The following is a 23,629-nucleotide window of genomic DNA, read 5'->3' as shown; positions in this document are numbered from 1 at the left end:
TCCTGTCCGCGTAGTGAAGCCAGCGGCTCCGGTTCTGGCCCCGCCCACTCGGACTTCCCCTCATCTCGTGTTTTTGTTTACGTCTGCGTCGGTTCGCTCGCTCCCTCTGACGCGTCGCGAAAGCGCCCTCCGCTCCGGAGGGGCCGCGCCCTGAGCGAGCTGGAGGGGCGGGGCGGGTGAGCGGAGGTTCGGGGGGGGGGGTGGGGGGAAGATGACACAGCAGTGGGGGGGGGCGCTGCAGACCTTTGCACACCAGCGAGCCGCAGCAGGGAGACGGAGACTGAGAGGAAGAGAGTTTGCCCTCCTCTTTCTGCGTGTGGAGTCTAATCTCGATACGGGAAGCGCCCTGTCTCTCTTTCCCTCCGCTCCCTCCGTATTACACTCATTTGTCACCGTCGATTTTTCACACGTCGCGTTATTTTTTTCTGAGCTTGTCACTGTGATTTTGAGTGGTGTTGAAATGTGCAACCCATCTCACGCTTCTCTCTTTTCCTTTCTCACTTGTTTTTCTTTTCTCACTTCTCTTGGTAATTCTCTTTCTGCTCTCACTCCCTCCCTCTCTCTCCCCCTCTCTCTCTCTCCCTCTCACTCTCCCTCTTGCTCCCCCCCTCTCTCTCTCTCTCCCTCCCTCCTTCCCTCTCTTTCTCTCTCTCTCTCTCCCTCTCCCTCCAATGAGCCTGAGAGGCAGAATGGCTGGAGGGTTCTTGTCTTGGGAGCAGCTTTGCTGCCTGTTTCTGTGTGTGTGTGTGTGTGTGTGTGTGTGCGCGCGCGCGCGCACGCATGTACGTGTGTATGTGTGTGCACGTGTGTGTATTCATGTGTGTGCTCCTATGTGTCCCCTCTTCTCCCCCAGGACTGAAGACCTACCTGATTTCGGGGCGGAGGGTGGACCCCTCCCAGTGCAGCTGCTCCCATCTGTGCTCGGCCGGGCCGGACCACGGGGGCGCCCTGAGCCTCCCTCCCCGCACCCGCACTCCCGACGTCCCGGCCGCCTGCAACCTCCACGACCCCCCTGACAGAGCCAAGGTCGGTCCCGTCCCAGAGCCCTGCGCCACAGCCTGCCTGTGCAGCTGCGTCCTAACCCTAACCCTAACCCTGCGCCACAAGCCTGCCTGTGCAGCTGCGTCCTAACCCTAACCCTAACCCTGCGCCACAAGCCTGCCTGTGCAGCTGCGTCCGTGTGTGACTGTGTGTGACCGGCCAGCTACACCCTGTGCTCTCCACCCACAGACCCTGGCTATGCCTGCCTGGCTATGCAGCCGTTTGCAGAAAATTCTAGTGCAGTGAGGAGATTTTAACTGTTTAGCTGGTATTTCTGTGCCGTCTTCCTTTTCTCGCAGGTGACACACACGCACACACACGCACACACACACACGGCTTGCATTTTCCAGGCACTGAATTCTCTGCAGCCTTTTGAAATGTCACCTAATTGAAATGACAACCTTTGAAATGAAACCTATTAACCACCTACAGTAACATGACTAGCAATTACCTTCATTTATAATCCCCCTTACTCACTTACACACACACACCTATATTCGCACTCACGCACACCTCCACACACTCACTTTCATACGCACACACAATAACTCACTCTGGCGCATGCGCACATGCACACATAGGCACACAGAGTGACTGACTCACACACTCGCTGTCATACATATGCAGTAAGGCACGCACACACACACAGATGCACACTCACACACACACAGACACGCACACACACACACACAGACACACACTCACACACACAGCTGTGGCAGTGTGGGGGCTCATTAGCTGTGCTGGGGGGGGCGTTTGTGGCAGGAGCGCAGGACCCTCCTAATTAATGAAGTGACAGAGGGATGAAAAGCCGCGTCAGTGCTAATGGGCCTAATGGGCTCTGTGCAGCCCTGCGCTGTGCAGCCCTCCCGCGAGCCGCGGCTTCTGCACGCGCTCAGAAGGGCTGCTCTTTAGAGGCACCCTGGGACACCGCTGTGCGTGTGTGTGACTGTGTGTGACTGTGTGTGCGTGTGTGCGCGTATGTGCGTGGGCGTGTGTGTGTGTGTATGACTGTGTGTGCGTGCGTGTGTGTGACTGTGTGTGTGTGTATGTGCGTGGGCGTGTGTGTGTGTATGACTGTGTGTGCGCATGCGTGCGTGCGTGTGTGTGTACATGCGCGTGTGTGTGTGTGTGTGTGTGTGTGTGTGTGTGTGTGTGTGTGTATGACTGTGTGTGCATGTGTGCCAACCATTTCCTTGAGGTTCTTTTTTCCTCAATTTTTTTTTGTTTTTATTTAAGTTACTTTCAAGCCCCACTGGTTTTCATGTCTGAAAAGATCTCCATGGTAAATTGCTGTTTTTTTCCCCCAATAAGTCCCCCCCCCCCCCCCCCCCCCCCCAGTTATGCCTGGACATTTATTTAATTTCAATTTTAGATTTACCTAGCTGCAGTAGCAGCCTTCTAGCTGGTGACAGCGGGCTGGCTGGTTCCAGTGGTGGGTGGTGGCAGCGTGCGTGTATTTGTCAGTCTGGATAAGAGAAGAGCCCTGTCTCTTTCCCTCTGCTCTGTCCTCATTACTTTCATTGAATGCAGTTACTTTTTCACACGTTGTGTTCATTTTTCCGTTCGCTTGGCGCTGTGAGTTTGAGTGCTGCTGAAATGTCTAACCCGGCTCACACTTCTCCTCTCACTTTCCCTGTTTTCATCACTTGTTCTTTTAATTCTCTTTCTCCTTTCTCTCTCTCTCACGCTACCTCTTTCTCTCCCTTGCCCCTCCCCCTCTCCCTCCCTCCCTCCCTCTCTCTCTGTGCCACCCCTCATCCTTCTTCCTGCCTCCCTCTCTCCCTCTCTCCCTCTCTCTGCAGGCTCCCTGCGCCTCCTGCAGTGTGCTCCTGATTCCGGGGGAGGAGCAGCTGGGGGAGGAGGGGGCGGTGCAGAACGGCTGTCAGGACGAGCACAAGACCAGCAGCAGCAAGGTGAGCTCCCACTGCTCCGCCTTCACCTGCCAGTCACACCTGCATGACTCCTCCCCCCTTCACCTGCCAGTCACACCTGCAAGACTCCTCCCCCCTTCACCTGCCAGTCACACCTGCAAGACTCCTCCCCCCTTCACCTGCCAGTCACACCTCCATGACTCCTCCTCCCTTCACCTGCCAGTCACACCTGCATGACTCCTCCCCCTGCCAGTCACACCTCCATGACTCCTCCCCCCTTCACCTGCCATTCACACCTGCATGACTCCTCCCCCCTTCACCTGCCAGTCACACCTGCATGACTCCTCCCCCCTTCACCTGCCATTCACAACTGCATGACTCCTCCCCCCTTCACTTGCCAGTCACACCTGCATGACTCCTCCCCCCTTCACCTGCCAGTCACACCTGCATGACTCCTCCCCCCTTTACCTGCCAGTCACACCTGCCTGACTCCTCCCCCTTCACCTGCCAGTCACATCTCCATGACTCCTCCCCTGCCCCTCACCTGCCATTCACACCTGCATGACTCCTCCCCCCTTCACCTGCCAGTCACATCTGCATGACTCCTCCCCCCTTCACCTGCCAGTCACACCTGCATGACTCCTCCCCCCTTCACCTGCCAGTCACACCTGCATGACTCCTCCCCCCTTCACCTGCCAGTCACACCTGCATGACTCCTCCCCCCTTCACCTGCCAGTCACACCTGCATGACTCCTCCCCCCTTCACCTGCCATTCACACCTGCATGACTCCTCCCCCCTTCACTTGCCAGTCACACCTGCATGACTCCTCCCCCCTTCACCTGTCATTCACATCTCCATGACTCCTCCCCCGCCCCTCACCTGCCATTCACATCTCCATGACTCCTCCCCCGCCCCTCACCTGACACCCCCTCCTGTGTGTTGGCCGCCAGGCCCCCTTAGGGCGGAGTCCCAAGGCCCTGAACGGGCTGCTGAGCCCTCTAGTGGAGGAGTCGGTGACCCGCAGCCAGACCTCCCTGTGCGAGATGCTGCAGGAGAAGGAGAAGAACTGGGGCGGGGCCGGGGGCGGACGAGGGGGCGTGGCCTCCATGGATCACTCCGCCCTCATCCCGCTGCGCTCGAAGAACTTCCGCGAGCGGAGCGACGCCCACTTTGTTGACGTCATAAAGGAGGACAGGTGAGGTTTACATTACATTACATTACATTATAGGCATTTAGCTGACGCTCTTATCCAGAGCGACTTACAACAGTGTAACCAAAAGGTTACACAAAAAAGGTTTGGGTGCGGGGAGGTCACATGACCCGTAAGGCCGAACACTGAACTGTGGAGAGTCTGTGGTCACATTTTACTCGCCCTTGTGGTCCTGCATGGTGGTGTGGACTGAACTGGAAATAATTTTTCGTTTGTAATTTACTGCCACTGGTATTGAACTCCTGTGTCACATGCCCAGTTTTATTTTTTTGACCTCTTGTTGTTTGTTCACTTATTTACCCCTTTCCTTCTTTTCCCTTCTGTTCTTCCCCCTCACTCTCTTTCTCTGCCTCCTCTGTTTTCCTTTCCTCTCTTCCCCACATCTGTCTGTCCTTCCAGCCTGATGAAGGATTACTTCTTCAAGCCTCCCATCAACAAGCTGGGCCTCAACTTCCTGGAGAAGACTCTGGAGTCGGCCTACCGGAGGAGCTACCAGGAGGAGGTGCGACTGTCTCCCCTCCCCTCCCCTCACCTCCCCTCCCCTCCCTGCCTCTCCCTGTCTGTTTTCTCTTTATCTTCTCTGTGTCTGCCTGCCTGTCTGTCGTTCTCTGTATCTCTCTATGATGGTTACTGTGTTTCTCTTCTTTTATTTGCCATTTTACTGTCCTGCTGTCATCTCACTCCCCCAAATGCAGTCACACAGACACAGACATACAAATACAGCCACACACACACACACACAAATATATAGACGCAGATACAGATACACATACAGACACAGACACACACACACACACACACAAAAATATATAGACACAGATACAGATACACACGTGCACACACACACACACACACAAACACACACACACACACAAAAACACACACACACACAGACAGACACATACACACACAGACACACAGCACTGCATTATGTCCAGACAGGACTGCGGCAAGCAGAAAGAACTGCAAGGCAGCTGACAACAGCACGCTCTTACCCTGCACTGCTCTCTGCTGGCTGCCTGTGGGTACTGCAGTTCCAGTCAGCACCTTTACACTACATCCTCTGAGGGAGTTCACCAAGAATTATTGTCCTTGTGTTTGAGTCAGCGATTAGTGAAATTGTCATAGTTTCTTTGTTTCCATATGAGATACATTAGTCCCTCGTTTGTCATCTCCTTCACCCCCCGTCTGTTTCTTCCCTCCCCTCTCATTTCTCTCCTTTATGAATTTCCATTATCTCTCCTTCTTCACTCTCTTCTGACCCCTCAATTTATTACTCTATCTTGGCCCCCTTGCTCCTCCTCTTTCTCTGTCTCTCTCTCTTTCTTTTTCTCTCTCTCCCCCCTCTCCCTCTCTCCCCCTGCCTCTCTCTCTCTCTCTCTCTCTCCCTCTCGCTCTCTCCCTCTCTCCCCCTGCCTCTCTCTCCCTCTCTCCCCCCCTCTCTCTCCCCCTCCCTCTCTCCCTCTCTCCCCCTCTCAGGTGGAGCTCCAGGCTCCAGTGCAGACTGTGGCCAGTCCCTTGTTTAGCTCCCTGCTGGACGTGGCGGTGTCCTGCGCCGTGTTCCTGGTGCTCACGCTGGCCTGCTTCCTGCGGCCGCTGCTCACCGGCCTGACTCCGCCCCCGCCGACCCTCGCCCTCGCCGCCGGCGCCGCCCTGCTGGAGCTCCTGTCCCTGGTGCTGTCTGTCCGGTGAGGGGTGGGGGCTGCTTCGGGGGGGGGGAGCGAGAATGAGGAAAAGAGAGAAGAGAGGGGGGGATGGATGGAGAGAAAGGACAGAGAAAGGAGGAGAGGAGGAGGCAAGGGATGAAAAGTGAGAGAGGGATTGAGTGAAAGAAGGAGCGACGGAACGATGTAAAGGAGGCGGGGGAGGATAGAAGTTTTATTTCGTAGCTGTGAACACTGCTGTGGGTTTTTGTAGTGAGATACTGGGAATGAATTGACAGTGCTCATCTTTCTCTGAGAGAGCGAGAGAGTGAGAGAAAGAGAGAGAGAGAGACAGCGTGATGGAGACACAGAAGATGTGGTTGGTGAACAGTGCCTGTATGCGCTGGTGTGTTGTTTTGGGGCGTCATAGTGGAAATGAACAGCACGCCTGTAACCTGTGCATCGGCGAGGGAGAGGGAATGGGAGAGGGAGAGGGATACAGAGGGAAGTGAGATGAATAGCTGTGAGGAGTGTACCGTACCTGCGCTCAGTGTGTGTGTTTTGGGGGTGTGACAGCGGGAATTGGGGGTGCCCCTCTCCCTCTGCGCAGCATGGCCTTTTACCTGGACCGCATGCTGCGCTGCACCCATGCCGTCCTGCGGGCCGTCTCCGCCTGGGTCCCCCGTCACGTGATCGGTGCCGTCCTGGTGTCCCTGCCCGCCGTGTCCGTCTTCTCCCACGTCACCTGCGACCTGCACCTCTCCATACAGGTACGGGTAGCCCTGAAACATGATTGGTTCACGGTCACTGACCTTGGATTTTGCCCCTGCTGATTGGACCTGACCCAGGTTAGAAAGGGGAGGGAAATATATGTGAGCGTGGAAGTTATGGAATATGAGAGCTACAGGTGAGTGTGGAGCTTAGAGAGTGAGGGAGCTACAGGTGAGTGTGGAGCTTAGAGAGTGAGGGAGCTACAGGTGTGTGTGGAGGTTAGAGAGTGAGGGAGCTACAGGTGAGTGTGGAGGTTAGAGAGTGAGGGAGCTACAGGTGAGTGTGGAGGTTAGAGAGTGAGGGAGCTACAGGTGTGTGTGGAGGTTAGAGAGTGAGAGAGCTACAGGTGAGCGTGGAGGTTAGAAGGTAAGAGAGCTACAGGTGAGTGTGGTGGTTAGGGTGAGAGAGCTACAGGTGTGTGTGGAGGTTAGAGAGTGAGAGAGTTACAGGTGAGTGTGGTGGTTAGGGTGAGAGAGTTACAGGTGAGTGTGGAGATTTGAGAGTGAGAGAGTTACAGGTGAGTGTGGTGGTTAGGGTGAGAGAGCTACAGGTGTGTGTGGAGGTTAGAGAGTGAGGGAGCTACAGGTGAGTGTGGAGGTTAGAGAGTGAGGGAGCTACAGGTGTGTGTGGAGGTTAGAGAGTGAGAGAGTTACAGGTGAGTGTGGTGGTTAGGGTGAGAGAGTTACAGGTGAGTGTGGAGATTTGAGAGTGAGAGAGTTACAGGTGAGTGTGGAGGTTGGAGAGTGAGAGAGTTACAGGTGAGTGTGGAGATTTGAGAGTGAGAGAGCTACTGGTGAGTGTGGAAGTTAGAGAGTGACAGAGCTACAGGTGAGTGTGGAGATTTGAGAGTGAGAGAGCTACAGGTGAGTGTGGAGGTTAGAGAGTGACAGAGCTACAGGTGAGTGTGGAGATTTGAGAGTGAGAGAGCTACAGGTGAGTGTGGAGGTTAGAAGGTAAGAGAGCTACAGGTGTGTGTGGAGGTTAGAGAGTGAGGGAGCTACAGGTGAGTGTGGAGGTTAGAGAGTGAGAGAGCTACAGGTGAGTGTGGAGGTTAGAAGGTAAGAGAGCTACAGGTGAGTGTGGAGGTTAGAGAGTGAGGGAGCTACAAATGAATACAAGATTTTCAGGAGTGTTGTCAACACCGAGACCGTGAGTAAAGGTATTGGGACTGTGGATGAACACCAGCAGAGAATAGTGCTGTACAGGTATATAGAGTGCCCATGTCTAATCTATAATTGATCAAAATAAGTGCACATAATGGAGAATACTCCAGCACACTCACACTGTTTTATGTTATAACTGTGCTGAGCTCTGTGCCGGGCCTAGCCTTTTAGGGGCCCTTCGTGTTGTTTTGTTTGGCAGCCACTTATGCTGTTTATCGGGCCAGCTCTGGCTGAGGTGTAAGGAAGCTGAGGCTTGTGAAGTGAAGCCGCTTGCTGCCTCCCAGCTCGCCCGTGACACCCTGCAGTGCGTGATTGTTACCGAAGCCCCTCCTGTACCCCTCTGTACCCCTCTGTGCCCCTCTGTGCCCCTCTGTACCCCTCTGTACCCCTCTGTGCCCCTCTGTACCCCTCTGTGCCCCTCTGTGCCCCTCTGTACCCCTCTGTGCCCCTCTGTACCCCTCTGTGCCCCTCTGTACCCCTCTGTGCCCCTCAGTTCGCCATGTTCCTCTGCTGCGCCTCCATTATCGCCATCATCCACTACTGCAACTTCTGCCACCTCTGCTTCTGGATGCGGTCCGTCCTGGCCACCGTGGTGGGAGTCGTGCTGCTCGTCCTGCTCTACAACCCCCTCTGCAGGTCAGTGGCTGTCACTGCTCGCCTCGTGCCCTGGTTCGTTCTGCAGTGGGAGTGCTAAGTTCGGTGTGCTAGTGCCCCCTCCACATTAACAGACAAGCAACGCAGGCTGAACACCAGGCTAAAATGAGCTTTATCCCTGCTAACTATAGCTGTACTTAGGAAATACAAACAGTCAATGAGTCAGTACATTAGCTTTTGGAAGATGTCGACTGTAGGCTTCCTTTTCAGTCAGGCAAGAATGTGTTTTTTTCCACATTGTTCTTAGCTAGCTTAAGGCTTTTATCATGCCTTTTAAGAGAAATTTCACAAAATGTCTTCAAAGCCCCAAAAACAGCTTCTGTTCCAGCCAGTGGATGAACACAGTGCACACAATATTAAAAAAAGAAAAAAGAATTGTGCCTTTTCCCCATGTATGTCAGTGCAGAAACTCATTCTGATTAAAAGATTTCTACCTCTTTTCTTCTGTATTTCAGTTCTGATGGATTTTTGGATCTCTGGTGAGTAGAAATGTACAGCAGGAAGTAATATTTTGAGTCCAATATGGGTTTGGCATTTACTTTTTATTTTAAAAAATGTATTAGGCATAGTGCTGTTTTCTTTCATTCAGATTTAGAATCACATTTGCACAAGACAGGAAACAGTCTTTGACACAGACTCATGACATGACATTAAAACAACACTTAAAACACCACAGACACATAAATTAAATCAAAATTAAATAAAAAAACAGGCATAAATAAGAAAGATAAATGTATCTGCTGTCTGCCTACTTCTCACACAGTTAATGTAACTCCGGGAGAGTGTCCCTGGGCAGAGAGTCCAGTGTAGTGTACCTCTGGGAGGGTGTCCCTGGGCAGAGAGTCCAGTGTAATGTACCTCTGGGAGGGTGTCACTCAGAAGGTTCCTCCCCACAGGTCAGGCAACCGCACCGACCCCACAGATTCCCCACTGGTGTCCGAGCCGGCGCCACGCCCGCAGGACCTGCTGGGCCTGGAGGCCATCCTGGCCTTCTTCCTGCTGCTCCTGCTGGTCTGGTTCCTCAACCGTGAGTTCGAGATCAGCTACAGGCTGCACTACCACGGCAACGTGGAGGCGGACCAGCACCGCATCAAGATCCAGAACATGCGGGACCAGGCGGACTGGCTGCTGGGCAACATCATCCCCATGCACGTTGCCGAGCAGCTGAAGGTGACGCAGAGCTACTCCAAGAACCACGACAACGTGGGCGTCATCTTCGCCAGCATCGTCAACTTCAGCGAGTTCTACGAGGAGAGCTACGAGGGCGGCAAGGAGTGCTACCGCGTGCTCAACGAGCTCATCGGCGACTTCGACGAGCTCCTGCGGCAGCCCGCCTTCGCCAACATCGAGAAGATCAAGACCATCGGCGCCACCTACATGGCGGCGTCCGGGCTGAACGCGCAGCAGTGCGCGGGGGACCCCGCCCGGCCGCACGGGCACCTGCGCGCCCTCTTCGACTTCGCCCTGGAGATGATGCGCGTGGTGGACGACTTCAACAAGAACATGCTGGGCTTCCAGTTCAAGCTGCGCATCGGCTTCAACCACGGCCCGCTGACGGCCGGCGTCATCGGCACCACCAAGCTGCTGTATGACATCTGGGGCGACACGGTGAACATCGCCAGCCGCATGGACAGCACCGGCGTGGAGTGCCGCGTGCAGGTGAGCGAGGAGAGCTACTGCGCGCTCAGCAAGATGGACTACGAGTTCGACTACCGCGGCACCGTCAACGTCAAGGGCAAGGGCCAGATGAGGACCTTCCTCTACCCCAAGAGCGCCGACAGCGGGCCCGTGCCGCAGTACCAGCTGTCCGTCTCGCCCGAGATCCGCGTGCAGGTGGACGGCAGCATCGGGCGCTCGCCCACCGAGGAGATCGCCAGCATGGTGCCCGCCGTCACCCCCGCCGCCATCGCCGTCGCCGCCGCCGGAGTCCAGGGGCCCGTCGTCGGGGTCCAGGGGCAAGAGAGTGTCGCTGCCCCAGCCAGCGGGAAGCCAGAGGGCAGGGAGGATGTGAGGGGGCCACCTAGAGTCATGGGATCCACCCACGTTCCCGCCCCTGTCCCCGCCCCCACAATCAGCCCCGCCCCCAATCCTGACTCCAGTGCAGGGGCTGCCCAGATGGCCCCAGTGGCACAAGCCACGCCCATCTCCCCTGCCCCTGCCCCACCGTCTGCCCCTGTCCAGACTGCATCTCTCAGGTCTGGGGTGAGTCAGGGCCAGGAGGAAGATGAGGATGAGGATGAGCTGGGCGAGCTGACAAAACTGTGAGCCTCAGGAGTGATGCTTCAGTGTGGCTCCTTCGCCAACCCTTTAATGCTGAATCACGCAGCCTGGGTGGGCCACCCCTCGGGAAAAGTGTGTGGGGGAGAGCGTGTGTGTGTGTGTGAGGGTGTATGTGGGTTTGGGTGTGTGTGTGTGCGGGTGTGGATGTGTGCGTGTGCAGTCGTGTGCATGTCTAACAGGGGTACACCAAAAAGCTCCAAACACACACACCTTCTAGAAGAGAGAGCTCAGGGAGACAGGTGTCCCAGGGCTATGCTGGCGTTTGGTAGACGCTTCGTTCTCTTAAACGATCATCCGTGGGGTGAGGTGTGTGTGTCGAAGTCAGAGACTTTTGCTGGTGGGTGGGGTACAGGTGTATGTTCGGCATTCAGCTGTTCCCGGCCCACAATCCTCTTGAACTGCGCCAAAACATTAGAGCTTGTTGCGTTTAATTCTTGTCATATTTTTGCCTTTCTTATTTGGTTTGTTTTAAGTGCCTTCAGGATGAATTAAGAGAACAACTTTCTCAGTCTCAGATCATGAAAGAGACTAAGATTTACTAAGAGGGGAAAAATAAGAACAAAACACAAAGGGCAGACTCAAAGATCCTCGCACATCTTTTTTAGACTACGGATGAAGCTGTGCTTACTGTTAGAACTTTTCTTTTGCCTTTTTTTCCCCGCCTGATGCAATCATTGTTTTCCCTTTTGAGGGAGGAGGCTCTGAAGTGACAGGGATACTGTACCTCTCTGTCCAAACTCACCATCCGCATTCCCAGGGTCACAGTGTCTGACACTAACACAGGTCACGCACAACCTTTTCTCACAACTGACAACAAAGGGAATATATTTAAGGCCTGTGTGTGTGTGTGTGTAAATGTGTATGTGTGTGTGTGTTTGTGTGTGTGTGTGTGTGTGTGAGAGAGAGAGAGAGAGAGGAAGTTTGTCCATGATTGTGCATGTGCTTGCTTAAACCAGTAATACACAGATTTCCAACTAATGAAATAGTGGGATGAATGCAGTATTTTGATGTTTGTGACATTGTGATGGCTTGTTGTGGATATGCGCTTGCCTGTCACAGCAGTGCAGTGGAACCCCCTCTGTACCTAGACCCCTCAGTCAATCACAGCGGTTGGCCAATGCACGTTCCACAATGAATGTTGCCATTAGCGTCAGGCATGCTACAGCAATAGCCGACATTACAAATGGAGTTCAGCATATCAAAAACGGAACTGAACCCTTAAAATGCTACTTGAGAGGTTGATGGTGGTTGGGCTGTTTCTGGCCACTGGCTTCCTCCTTAGATACATTCTGCTGAAACAGGCGGTGGAGGTTTACTCTTGTGGAGAAAGCTGAAAAGGCATTTTGACAGCCGTTGACAGTTGAAAGGCTGTTTTGAATAGGGTGCCGTGTGACCGATGATGTGTGAAATGTGCAACAGTGTCAACATGGGGCACTTGAAGTTATCAGGAAAGATGTTTGAATAGAGAGCCAGGTTTGTGGCGTGTTGAAGGGGAAGGGAAAACTTCATGGATGAGCACAAGTGAGTTCCTATTGGATCTCTGTTGCCTGTGGGATTGTGATTTTTAACATACGTAACAGGCTGTTAAACAGAGTTAAACAGAGTACGGGGTGGTGGGAGGGGGGTGGTTGACGTTTCTGACTATTCCCACATTGCCGCACGCTTCTGTGTGTGAATAAAGTTTGATGTAAAATGTGTGCCACAGCAGAGCAGATGGATCCCCTGAGTAAATCCAGGTCCACTATGTGACCCGAAATCAACACCTGATGCATGGCAGTCCATCTTTTATGGAACCTACAGTACGTGCCATGCTGGCTTTGCAATTGGACGTTTTCCTCTGGGGCATAAAGTCTTACCCAATCAGTGCTTGTTTTTGATGGAGGTTCTTCAGCACTGATGTTCTTACAGTGTCCCCTTTTACATGAATTATCAACAGGCACAGTACAACGTTGTTTAGAGATTGGTTTAAATGTTTAATTTAAGTAAACATTTTTTATGCTGAAAGGGTTTTTTTCATATAATATTGGGACAGAATAAATTACTTAGTTTAGTTGTACATACTCCTGGAGTCTCTCGAAATATACCCTGCTGTGTGAATGTATATATTTTTTTACACAGGTAATCATTTCCTCTGTTTCTTTCTGTATCTTTCTCTTCATCTATCACTGTGAAAGGGCTGTGTGCTCAGGGTTGAAGTTCACCCCTCACCCCTTACGGCTGCTTGCCTTTCTTACGTCTCCTGCTGTCGATCTTGATTTTCCTTTCTCTTTCTTTATTTGACAGTTTGGAGACAGGGGGTATGCAGGCTTATGTGTCGTAGTTATTTTGTCTCAGTCTCTGATATTTCTGCTCCAAACTGATTCGCTGGGTTTCACCAAGCTCCACGTGGGGTGCAAAGATCCCTCTTCAAGTTAATTACCTGGAAACAGAAACCAGCTACTTAAAAGTAGTTGGGGGTCACTTAAATTTGTGCCAAATTTAACTGCCAGATTGAGTACAAGAATCCAGGAGCAGAAAAAATACTTGAGCACTGACAGGCAGTATTAGTAAGTGGTAACAACTGATTATGGCACACACACGTGAAGACCAGCAATGTTTGAATCAGAACGATTGTGGTTTGTGATTGTGGCAAAGTTCAGCAACCTTCACTTATAGCTCTGAGTGGAACGTATTCAGTTATGCTTTGCTCAGAACAGGTCAGTGATATACACTGCAAAGAAGTATTAGTGCCTTTTTCAATCATATATTAATATATATCTTGTCATGGTTGTTATTTTTGTTCGAGTCTTGATTTTTGGTCCCATCTTGGAAATTGTCCTTTTTTTACATTTTTGTACATTTATAGTATTTATTACTTCCATAAATGCTGTTTTTTTTCTTATTTTTTGCTCTAAATCTTTTACAGTGCATTTTATATGAATTGGTGTACTGTGCCTTTTATAAAGAATATTTGGCTTTGATGAAAGAAAAGTTTAAATTTCAAAATATAGTTGCACTGTGCACTCTCTAATTATGGTGTGAATGTGTCTGTGTGTGTGTGTGTGTGCGTGCATGTGTGCGTGTGTTGTGTGTGTGTGCATACTGATATTGGCACACCGCAGTAATGTATTCCAAAGCCAAATTAAAAACAAAACTGAACAGTATTACACATATTCATGATGAATATTTATATTTTGGTTTTGCACAGGATTAACATTGATCAAGGGGGTGGGGCAGACAGGTTATTATTTGAAGGTGCAATATTGTGGCCCTTACATTGGAGGCAAGCAGACATATCTTAAAAAAGGAAAATATGTATTGTGTGGAGGCTATGCTGACAACCTATGAGTGCACAGCCCTTACTGTATCCCTGAATCCTGCACTGTGATTTGACAGTGAGAAGGAACCAATCGGAGAGGAACAGGACTGGGGCATGTGTTCTGGCAACTGTCGCTTTTTGAGGAATAGCGAAGAGGGACTGACCCTTATGTAACACAGCACAAAGCACAGGCATTTGCGTTCTCATTGGTTGCAGGTAGTATATCTGCGCTGTAGACCTGTGCTAAAGCACAGGTATAATTAATGAGAGAGGTGACATTCAAGCAGTTCTTTGAAGTGGAGTCTTTCCCTCCTCACTGCTGGTTTGTGGAGTGTTGCTGATTTTAGAGGTTTCACACTGATCGCCTCATTGTTGGGGAAATGAAAAGCCAGCACTCCCTCACCTGTTACTCGGAATGTTGATAATGACATGACAGCCAATGGGGAGGGGAGGGATCACAAAGATAAACAGTACAGTGTGGGCACATAGATTTGCCATAATTGCATATTAATAATCGAGACCGTCCACAGAAGGTTGTTTTTTTGGTCTTTTTTCTTCATGCTCCAGGGTTTGTTGCTGAGTTCTGGGGAGTTTGAGTTCTGCTTGGGACAATCAGAACAGCAGCCGCTAAACAGGCTGCTTCTCACGCGACACCTCGTCACGTCTGACCCCCCCCCCCCCCCCCCCCCCCCATCCCCTCCTCTGTGCTTCACCATCGCCTGTACTTTTCTGTGTTTTCACAAAATGTCATTTAGTATTTCTTTTACAGTGTTATTTTGTCTTCTCTGTGGGGAAAAAAAAGAAAAAGACCCAGTTTCAGTTAGTGATGTATATTGGACAGAGGGTGGCTTTTAGGGAGTGTTGTGAGAGATTTCAGTTGGCGCGCTGAAACAATACCTTATGCCAAAGAGTGATGTTTATGTGCATTTGTTCTAATATAGTTTTGCTTTTTTCTTTTTGTTTTGCTTTGTTGTACACAATAATGTATTGTTTATAAACACACTAACATAATCTGTATACATTTGCACAAAGCCCTGACTGTGTTTGTACATATATGCATTTATATTGTATATTATAAATTAGAGTTTGTGTTTATGTTATTTATACATGTGCATGTGCCAGATTTTCATATTATCAGAAGGAAGGGAAAGAATATTTAGGGCAGAATGGGTGTTTCTGCTTTATTGCGTGTGTGTGTGTGTGTGTGTGTGTGTGCACATGGGTGGGCGGGGCAAGCCAAAAGACACAAACTTCTCACGGGACCTTCAAAGTGACTTCCACAGATAAATCACTGCATGTATTCAATCTTATATATGTACTGTTCCCCAGCAAGCACTATGGACTTGAAGGTGTGGAGTCCAGTTGATATTGGTCATTTGTGGTTGGATAGAAGTGTTGTGTGCATCAGTCAAATCCTTGATGAGCTGGCGTTAGCCTTTCTCCTCTTATCTAAAATACTGCAGTGTAAATGGAGAAAACAAAATTCAGGAAGAGATGGGTAGTGAGGGTTTAAAGGATAATGATGAGCGAATGAGGGGGGTCCCCCTGGACTTGTGTGACACCCCAACTCACAGCAAGGAGACTGCAGTGTGGAACTCCCAGCTTGGCATGTGACCTGGCTGACAATCTGCATGGCCCACTCACGGAATGGCCTTTTAAAAATGTCAGCATCTTCATTTCATTCGTGTTCCATGTCATAAGATGTTTTGAGCGTGTTGCCATTAGTTACCGCCTACTCTCGCATCACACTCCACCCCGACTGTCTCCAACCAAATCCCCCCACCCCCACTCCCCCTCACCCTACGTGTATCTCCATTGCTTGCCTATTGGAGAAGAATGAACTGCTTTTTCATTTTTTATATTTACCCCACAAATGTACATTTTTGGGGACGCAAGGATTGGATTGGTGTCGCTTTGGCCTTTTGTTGACTGTGGTACCACGCACGGTTTTTTGGAATCTGCACGCCGCAGTTTTAGTCTTTTTGGGCATAGCAATAAAATCGATGTTCTTATGTGTCGTTAAATGTTTACTGTGGGCCAGAAGAGCACTCCAGCACAATAGAAATATTGTTTCACTGAACCGCTTAATGATGACTTTTTTCCCATACTTGTCCTACCAGCGTTTTACAGTACAAACGTTGTACTCACTTAAAGCTCACATGTTCCAGGCACTTTTTACAGGCCTCTAATGCTCTCTTCTTTCTGCTAAATGTATGTCTAGTTCTCAAACCAAATCGGAGGCTTTGGGACAATAGCAAAGTCTCTGGGTATTGTCTTTGACATGGAGGGTGGGCAGAGAGCTCTGAGATGAGTGCTAGGGTGTGGTAGGACAGGACAGCCTTTAAAGTTCACAGGATATTAAGTGCTTAGGTAGAGTGAGGGTTATGCCTTCATGCATTAGTTTGTTTGTCATTTTGGGGCATCCCCTTTGGAGAGGTGCTGTTTTTCAGTCGACCTTTGCCTCTCCCATAGGCCCCTTGTGTTTTCAAGGTTTTTTTGGAAGGGTAAAGGTTTAAATAAAGACATTTTGTGTAAACACTAAATGGAATAAATTAAATAGACTATTGTTTGGTTTCTGCTCATTGACTTAATTTTTTTTTTTCTCTCACACTCACTGAAAAATGTCCAGGTACAATAAGTGAGGGGAAAAAATAAGTGAGTTTCTTTGTTAAATTTCTTAATTCGCATTTGTATTTGTGCAAATGATAAATATACATATCAGTAGGTTCTAAAATAAAATGACAAAGCCATACAATGTGTAAAAGTTTTATTTTGTGAAATTTAAGTCTTTCTTAATATAACGGAGTTGAGTCTACACAAGTATATTTGTCCAGTGTCAATACATGTTAAGTAAACTGTACAAATGAATTTATATATTTGTGTAATTTTAGTCAAACAAACTTGGTAACACATCTGCAAGGTGTCTGAAATGCTTGCCATTCATAATGAGACACAGTGTATGTATTCAAATTGGCACACTTTCCTACTATTGAGTATGCAAGTTGAATACAAGTTGTATACAGCTTGTATACTCGATAGTAGGCAAGTGTGCTGATTCAGACAGGGCTAATATGTATTCACTGGACCAATCATAGGCAGACCAGCATGCCTTGAGTTCACTAAGAAAATCACAGACATAGACAAGCCAATCAGAAACCAATTAATCAATTAGCAGCCCTTCCATGGTTACGGCCACAGCTGAGCCACAGCCCCTTGTTTGACAGATTTCGGGTGGTGATGATCTCATGAAACCATTATGTTGAAACAAGAAAGATTTGCCACTTTAAAGGAAATAAAATGAAGACATTATCTCCTGGATTGGCCCTTATAAAAGCTTGGGATTTATGTTACTGAGGAAGCGACACAGTATTCTAAGGACATGACAGATGTCATGAACCAACTGGCATCTTGAAACTGCTAAATTACATAATGAATAAGCCAGTTCTAGATTTTGGGTTTGAAAGGATAAAATCCTTTATTGACTGACTGTATAGATACTTATTGCATGCAGAGTGGATTAACTGAGAGTAGCAGTGTAGCACAGTGATTAGGGAACTTGCTTGTAACTTACTGTTTTACTCTTGAGCCAGGTACTTAGTGTTAATTGCTTCAGTAAAATGTCCAGCTATTTAAATGGATTGTATGTAAAATGTTTTCGGTGTAATTTCTTGTGGATGCCAAAGTGTAGCTGTAACTGTTAGTCTTGTTTTCTATATAATCTTGTAGTTTATATCTTTGTAAAAAGGTTATCTACTGTCTAGGAAAGGAAAATATTTAAAATTGATTTGTGTTACATTTTCACTCAAGTTAAAAGGTTTTGATGAATGCAGTTGTTTGAGTTTGACAATTTAAGTCAAGCAAAACAAGAACTGATAAGCCTAGATAGGATGCCAAAATAAGCCAATCACTTTGCCTTGTGATTGATGACAGAAGTTGTTTAAGTGAAGGTATTTTATTTTCTTGGCCCTTAAGCACAATGTCTTATAAAGCTTATATTTTAATTCAGGTATGCATTTTTACAGCTTGCATTTTATATTTACTGAAGCAACAGAGGGTTAAGGAGCTTGTTTTTAATTGTTAATTAGTCAGTGAAGTGAATTTTGCAGTAGAAGAATGTTTAGAATTTATTGTAACTGTGAATGCAGCCGAAGTACAGTACATGCAGATTTAGTCCACTTGTGGATGTGTATATATTAACTGCAGCCAAACACATTTCAATCAGTATTTATATAAAGTAGGAATTAAATGGACAAGAACTGTCAGTTTCTTCATTATAAATATTTTCAACTTTCGTGCTTTTCCGTCACTGGTGGAGTCTTCGTTAATATCCGTGTGGCGTGTGACGTACGGTGGAGCAGGGCTTGCGTAGGGCGTGAATGCGTAGCCCCTCCCCCTCCACAGTCTATCTGGAAAAAGAAAAAAAACTTTTTGTATCGAAGGAATCAACAGCCGCCATCTTGTCGCGGCTCGGAATCAGGATTTCGGGAGAGTATTATTTTTTAATTTAATAACAGGCTACCCAAACCCAGATCAGACGGGGCCGCTCCGCTGAAAACGGACAGCTTGTACACTTTCGAAGATATTTCATGCGAAAAAACCAGGATTGGATCGGTTTTCGTCGGTTAGAAAACCCACCGTATATCTGATTTCCCCTTCAGAAAGCGCCGCTTCTCTCCGTATCACCGCTCCTGTCCGTATTGTTTTTCGAGAGACAGCGGCGAACGGACGAAATCGCAACATAAAATTACTTTAAAATTACATTTTATTCGAGGCAGAAATGCAATTTGATGCAATCAAATTGCGCTCAGAAAAAACGGTTTTGTAAAGATGCGAAGGTAACGTAACGACTTGTGGGGCAAGGGACCTAAAATTCAGTTTATGCATTACTATAATTTTTTTACTTTCTTTTTTGGAATAAAATATTTTTTTCATCGGGGGTAATTATTAATGATAATAATGTGGGTGTTGGGTGTTGGATTATCATGGGGTGAATGGCGGAGCGGGGCGCTGTTGCTATTTTTTTGAAGCATTTACCTTGCTAGCTGGCTAGCTAGCTAATTATTTTTCTTTTAACGGAGTGGTTGCAAGAAAGAAAACCTACGGATCGATTTGGGCTGATCCCAGCTCCAGCCTGTCTGGAAGATTTTGTTGATTTTCCTTCGGCTGTTAAAGTAACAATCAGAGTCCTTTACCATGGCGGAGAACTTGCTGGATGTCGGACCTCCCAACCCAAAGCGACCGAAGCTCAATTCACCTGCCCGGTCCGCCTCTGATGGTCCAGGTAAGGAAGGGCCTTGTCTCTGGCAGCTAACGGTGATTACTGATTTTTTGTGGAAAAACGCACATCTTTGTTAGCTACAATGCTATTCATTCTCTCCATTTAGGTAATTAACTATAAATCATAAATCGCTTGCATTTGGGTTGTCAACTGTGAGTAGCGTTAGTCTAGGTGAGTTCTCGTGGATTTGGTTGTGTCGGTGTGTGATGGCATCTGGCTAATTACCTGTCGTAGCCCACAACACAGCGTGGTTCAGTCTTAGCTATGTTGCGCATTTCATTTCTGACACATTAGATCTAGCGAACGGACTTACCTCCACAGTTAACCAATCATTCGTTTGTAAAATTATTTGGCTTGCTACCTAATCCCATGACGTTAACGTTAACTGCTTAAGTATGTCATGGTTTCATGATCAACTAGACAGCCTAATAACATAGCTAGCTAAGTTAATGTTAACTGTTTTTGGATCAGCTAGCACATGGTTATCTAACTATTAGTTAACTGGATAGTCTGGCCGACTTTGTCAGCTTATCTAGACTAGTGGCTAATATATCTGGCTCTTAGTTGGTTAACTGTAAATGCTGAACGTCAAAAAAGCATCGGTCAAGGCAACAAGCATTTGGTTAATTTACATATTGCTGGTGCGATTTACTCCTGGCTCGTTAGCTACAGCTGCATGTTGGCTAACGGTTACCTGTCACGTTAACTGCTGCTCACACTACATATGCTCATATGAATGCTCAGAACCAGTCACGTACAAACAGTTTCGATTTACCTTCGCTATCCCGTGCTGTACTAACTAACGCAATCAAAGTTAGCCAGTTAGCACCCACCTTTTCAGAACAGACCCCGTGGCATCGGTTTCATGTATTTACGCACCGTCCTCGCTGTCAAGTCTCACAAACGTTAAGTTGTCCAACGTCCTGATGGAGAGATTAAACCACTAATTTACCACTTGCTAGCTAACGCTATTGGTCAATTCTAAAGCTCACGCTAGTTCATATAGCTCGTTAACGTTATAACTGATAACAACCATAATGAGCTGAATTTGATATCGGATTGTCTAAAATAGAAGAAGCTGTTGCACGCTCATAAATTAGGCTACCTTTTATCTATCGAAAAATGTTGGTTGCGGTGAGGTTAGCTGGACTAGACTGGCATTGGTGTTTGCGTTTACCGTGTTATCTAACGTCTGCTCGGTATTAGTCTTGTTCAAGACCTGTTAGACTTCAACTGACACACAAATGTCCTAAATAAAGTGAAAGTACGACGTCGGTAGATGTAGATATTGTACGACGTTTGCATGCGATTCTTATTAGTGCCTGTGCGAGAGAGGGAGAGCCTTTCTTTTGCTAAGCGTTTTGTTTTTGTAACTGCGTATGCGGGGCTGGTGGCAGGAGGGGGTGTGCCACAGGCTTGTGGCCGTAGTGTTTGCGCACTGGCAGCGCAGCGCTGGAGGAACGAACTGCCTCTTATTAAAAATGCCCGCCAGCTAGCAGATGCTCTGCCTAATAGAGAACACTGGTGGACTGGACTGCACCGCATGCATATCGGCTTTACAAGTGACTAAATTGATTGAAACGGTTCACTGCAACTAAACAAGTATGTGGACAGCATTTACGACTATGTGACGGTCTGAACGCATTTGCGGGAAAGTAATGCCAAATCTCGACCCGACTTGATAGATGTTGGAAAGGGGAATTGTGTGTGCTGAGACCTTTCATCCGTTATTGCTGCTATTATTGCTTATTCGACAAGTCGACCGCCTTGTAACGCCTGAAGTCGACCGTGTAAAGTGTGACTACTGTTAATCTTTTGAGGAACAGGAAATTCCCTCCTTCAGAACGAGTGTTCTCCAACGGTCTGTGGAACTAAACAGTTTTTCGCTCCTCTTAAACATTTGTGGGAGGCATGGATGCATGCGATTGGTTGGAGGCTGTCAGGGTTCGTGTGGCTTAAACCATGAAGCGGCAAGGAACCGTTTGATCAGAAGAGTAGACATCTGCTGTTGGAAAGGTGACATCTCAGTTTCCCCAGAGACCTGCTACAGGAACCAATGTGCTGAAGCCTTAATCTTCTGTCAAAGTAATGCCTCTCAAAGTCAATCTTAGTTTTTTTCTGTCTTTACTGGATCTGTGTGTGTGTGTGTGTGTGTGTCTAATCCTGTGTTACAGTAGCGAAAGCATATGGGAAGCATACCCAATAGAAGTTTTAAAAATCAAGATTGTCCAGGTTTTAAACTACGGGTAAAACGGGTCTTGTGAGTGAGTGTGACGGTTTGGGAGCTGGGTTTGTAACTCTGAGATTGCGGGTTCAATTCCCGAGCGCCGTGAATATTGGCTCCTTTTGATGCCTGACCCCTGGTGAGTCTGCGTAGTTTGTTTGTTTGTTTGTTTATTTAGATCCCCATTAGCTACTGTGTTGTAACAGTAGCTACTCTTCCTGGGGTCCCCATAAATCTTTTACAATACTTCAATACAGAAAAATACATCAATACACATCCGTAACATTCATACTCACAGTAAGACTCGCAATACATAACAATACGCTACATAACAATACACAGTGCATAGCAACACACATTACATAACACAACCACTAAGACACACAACAACCAACAACAACTCAATGCCTGTCAATACCTATGATAGCTCTGTATAATAATTTCATCTCTTAAATAATTGAGTAAAGAAATCATTTAGCAATTCACCCTTTAAATCACAAATAAAGTGGGACGGATAGCTCTCTACCACCATTTAGCAACTCATCCTTTAAATGATGGATAGCTCTCTACAACCAAGCGTGAGCATGCGTGCGTGCGTTTGCTTAGGGTTAACTTGTGGTCGTAACTGGGTACGTCTTCCCCTTGCGAAACGCCTCTTTGTTAGCGCTCCAATTTGTGCCATCCAAAAAAAAAAAAAAAAAAACAGTTGATTCAGACATTCCTCCTAAATGGCGAAATGTAAGAAAGTTAAATTGCCTTTGTTCGTTCGGACTTACTTTCACCTTTTCTGAAGATTTGAATGGAGACTGAAATATCAAAGCCAGGATATTGCCCATAGCCCCTCAGAGGCGTCTGTGATAACGCCACGCTGTGTTTGTTTAAAAAAAAGACCCACCCCCCCGCCCTCATTTAACAGATCTTTGTACAAGAGTGGGTGCAGCAGCGTTTGCTGAATGTTAGGGTGGACCTGACGCTGAATTTTGCTTTGGAATTTAGCTGATCCCATGCAAAATTGGGATGAGGTTGCACCCAGAATAGACCGTATTTGAATACTTGTCCTTCTCCTAGTTGCAGGGTCTTCCAGCGGCTTGGTTGTGCCCCTCTGTATCTGTGAGGACTCTGGCTGGTGGTGCCGTTTCGGTGATGAGACGTTCACTTGGCGAGCTTGCCAGTCCATTCGCTGACCGCGTCACGCGGTACGCGAGTGACAGCTCCCATTTACCGAACGCCTGTCCGTGAAGAGGCGTGGTCTCCAGGCGTCGGTTCACCAAACGGAAACGCGTGCGAATGACGTTCAGCTCGAGTCCCGGGCGTCCGCCCCTCCCACCCGCCACGAAATGGCTCCCGTGATCTTCGCGGCGCGGAACTGGTCCAGCAGATCAGGATTTTCAGGGAGGCGTCAGCTCGCCCCCTTCCGCGAGGCCAGGGTCCCGGCCGGAGCGGGGATGGCGGCTTGGCTCGTCGGCAGACGGAAGCGGTCCTGGATCCGCGGTCTCGCGCGCAGGCGTTAAATACGAGGGCCGGCTTTCGGCAGAGTGCGCTAACCGCAAAGCAGAGGAACACAAATAAAAGCAGCAGTGCCGTGTCACAGAGCCGATAATGCCTTCAGTCATTACCCCCGCCGCTCCAGCCTGGCCGGCAGAGCTCGCGCTGGCCCTCGATAGCCAGCCTCAGCGCTGGCCCTCGATAGCCAGCCTCATCGCTGGCCCTCGATAGCCAGCCTAAGCGCTGGTCCTCGATAGCCGGCCTCAGCGCTGGCCCTCGATAGCCAGCCTCAGCGCTGGCCCTCGATAGCCAGCCTCAGTAGCCTGGTCTCCTCACTCGGCAGTTTGCTCTCATCACTGTTTGAGTGTTCTAGCTCTTTTCATTGGGGAATTTTTTTTTTCTTTTACCTCGCTGGTTTTTCGGAGGTTCCGCCTGGGTCTTTCACAGCTTTTCTACTTCCCCGTTTTCCTGTAAATTTTCTTTGGGACCGTGTTGCTTTAAAAAGAGCTGTGCAAATAAAATGGAACTGAACTGAACCTGCTCAAAATGGGGGGGGAGGGAAGGGGGGGGGGTGATTAACAGCAGTGTTGGCTTGTGGCTTCGTGCGCGTATGTTCCCAGCTTTCCGGAGGCTCGTTTGCGCTGAAGTTCCCACAGACGGCCTTTGTAAAGACGACCTTCGTTAAAACTGCAGGCTCCTCGCGCTTT

General features: G+C 48.6%; 2 protein-coding genes and 1 long non-coding RNA gene across 13 annotated transcripts in view; 2 read left to right on the top strand and 1 right to left on the bottom strand.

The window, feature by feature from the left end:
- Positions 1–16,685, top strand: part of LOC118217014 (adenylate cyclase type 9-like) — a 45,309-nt gene extending 28,624 nt beyond the window's left edge. For both annotated transcript variants that reach the window (XM_035398742.1, XM_035398739.1), the window contains exons 3-11: positions 854–1,026; positions 2,847–2,957; positions 3,867–4,111; positions 4,526–4,628; positions 5,606–5,814; positions 6,380–6,539; positions 8,197–8,339; positions 8,813–8,836; positions 9,254–16,685. In XM_035398742.1, coding sequence (XP_035254633.1) covers positions 854–1,026; positions 2,847–2,957; positions 3,867–4,111; positions 4,526–4,628; positions 5,606–5,814; positions 6,380–6,539; positions 8,197–8,339; positions 8,813–8,836; positions 9,254–10,622 — 2,537 coding nt within the window. In that variant the 3' untranslated portion in view covers positions 10,623–16,685. The remainder of the gene's footprint in view (positions 1–853; positions 1,027–2,846; positions 2,958–3,866; positions 4,112–4,525; positions 4,629–5,605; positions 5,815–6,379; positions 6,540–8,196; positions 8,340–8,812; positions 8,837–9,253) is intronic.
- Positions 16,686–16,818: 133 nt separating this feature from the next.
- Positions 16,819–23,629, top strand: part of crebbpb (CREB binding protein b) — a 48,648-nt gene continuing 41,837 nt past the window's right edge. For all 6 annotated transcript variants that reach the window (XM_035398735.1, XM_035398737.1, XM_035398736.1 and 3 more), the window contains exon 1: positions 16,819–19,216. In XM_035398735.1, coding sequence (XP_035254626.1) covers positions 19,129–19,216 — 88 coding nt within the window. In that variant the 5' untranslated portion in view covers positions 16,819–19,128. The remainder of the gene's footprint in view (positions 19,217–23,629) is intronic.
- LOC118217030 lies at positions 18,918–20,749 on the bottom strand. Of its 5 annotated transcripts, none has more exons than XR_004763121.1 (3): positions 20,319–20,749; positions 20,047–20,136; positions 18,918–19,255 (listed from the first exon to the last, which is right to left on the bottom strand). It is a non-coding gene; the product is annotated as an uncharacterized LOC118217030 (long non-coding RNA). The 5 variants fall into 5 exon arrangements; XR_004763123.1 differs by having other exon boundaries at positions 20,391–20,749; XR_004763119.1 differs by having other exon boundaries at positions 19,439–20,749.

The sequence above is a fragment of the Anguilla anguilla genome, chromosome 17, assembly GCF_013347855.1.
Source record: "Anguilla anguilla isolate fAngAng1 chromosome 17, fAngAng1.pri, whole genome shotgun sequence".
Taxonomy (NCBI): domain Eukaryota; kingdom Metazoa; phylum Chordata; class Actinopteri; order Anguilliformes; family Anguillidae; genus Anguilla; species Anguilla anguilla.
The sequence above is the reverse complement of the archived record's forward strand: the minus strand, read 5'-3'. Positions and strand labels throughout refer to the sequence as shown.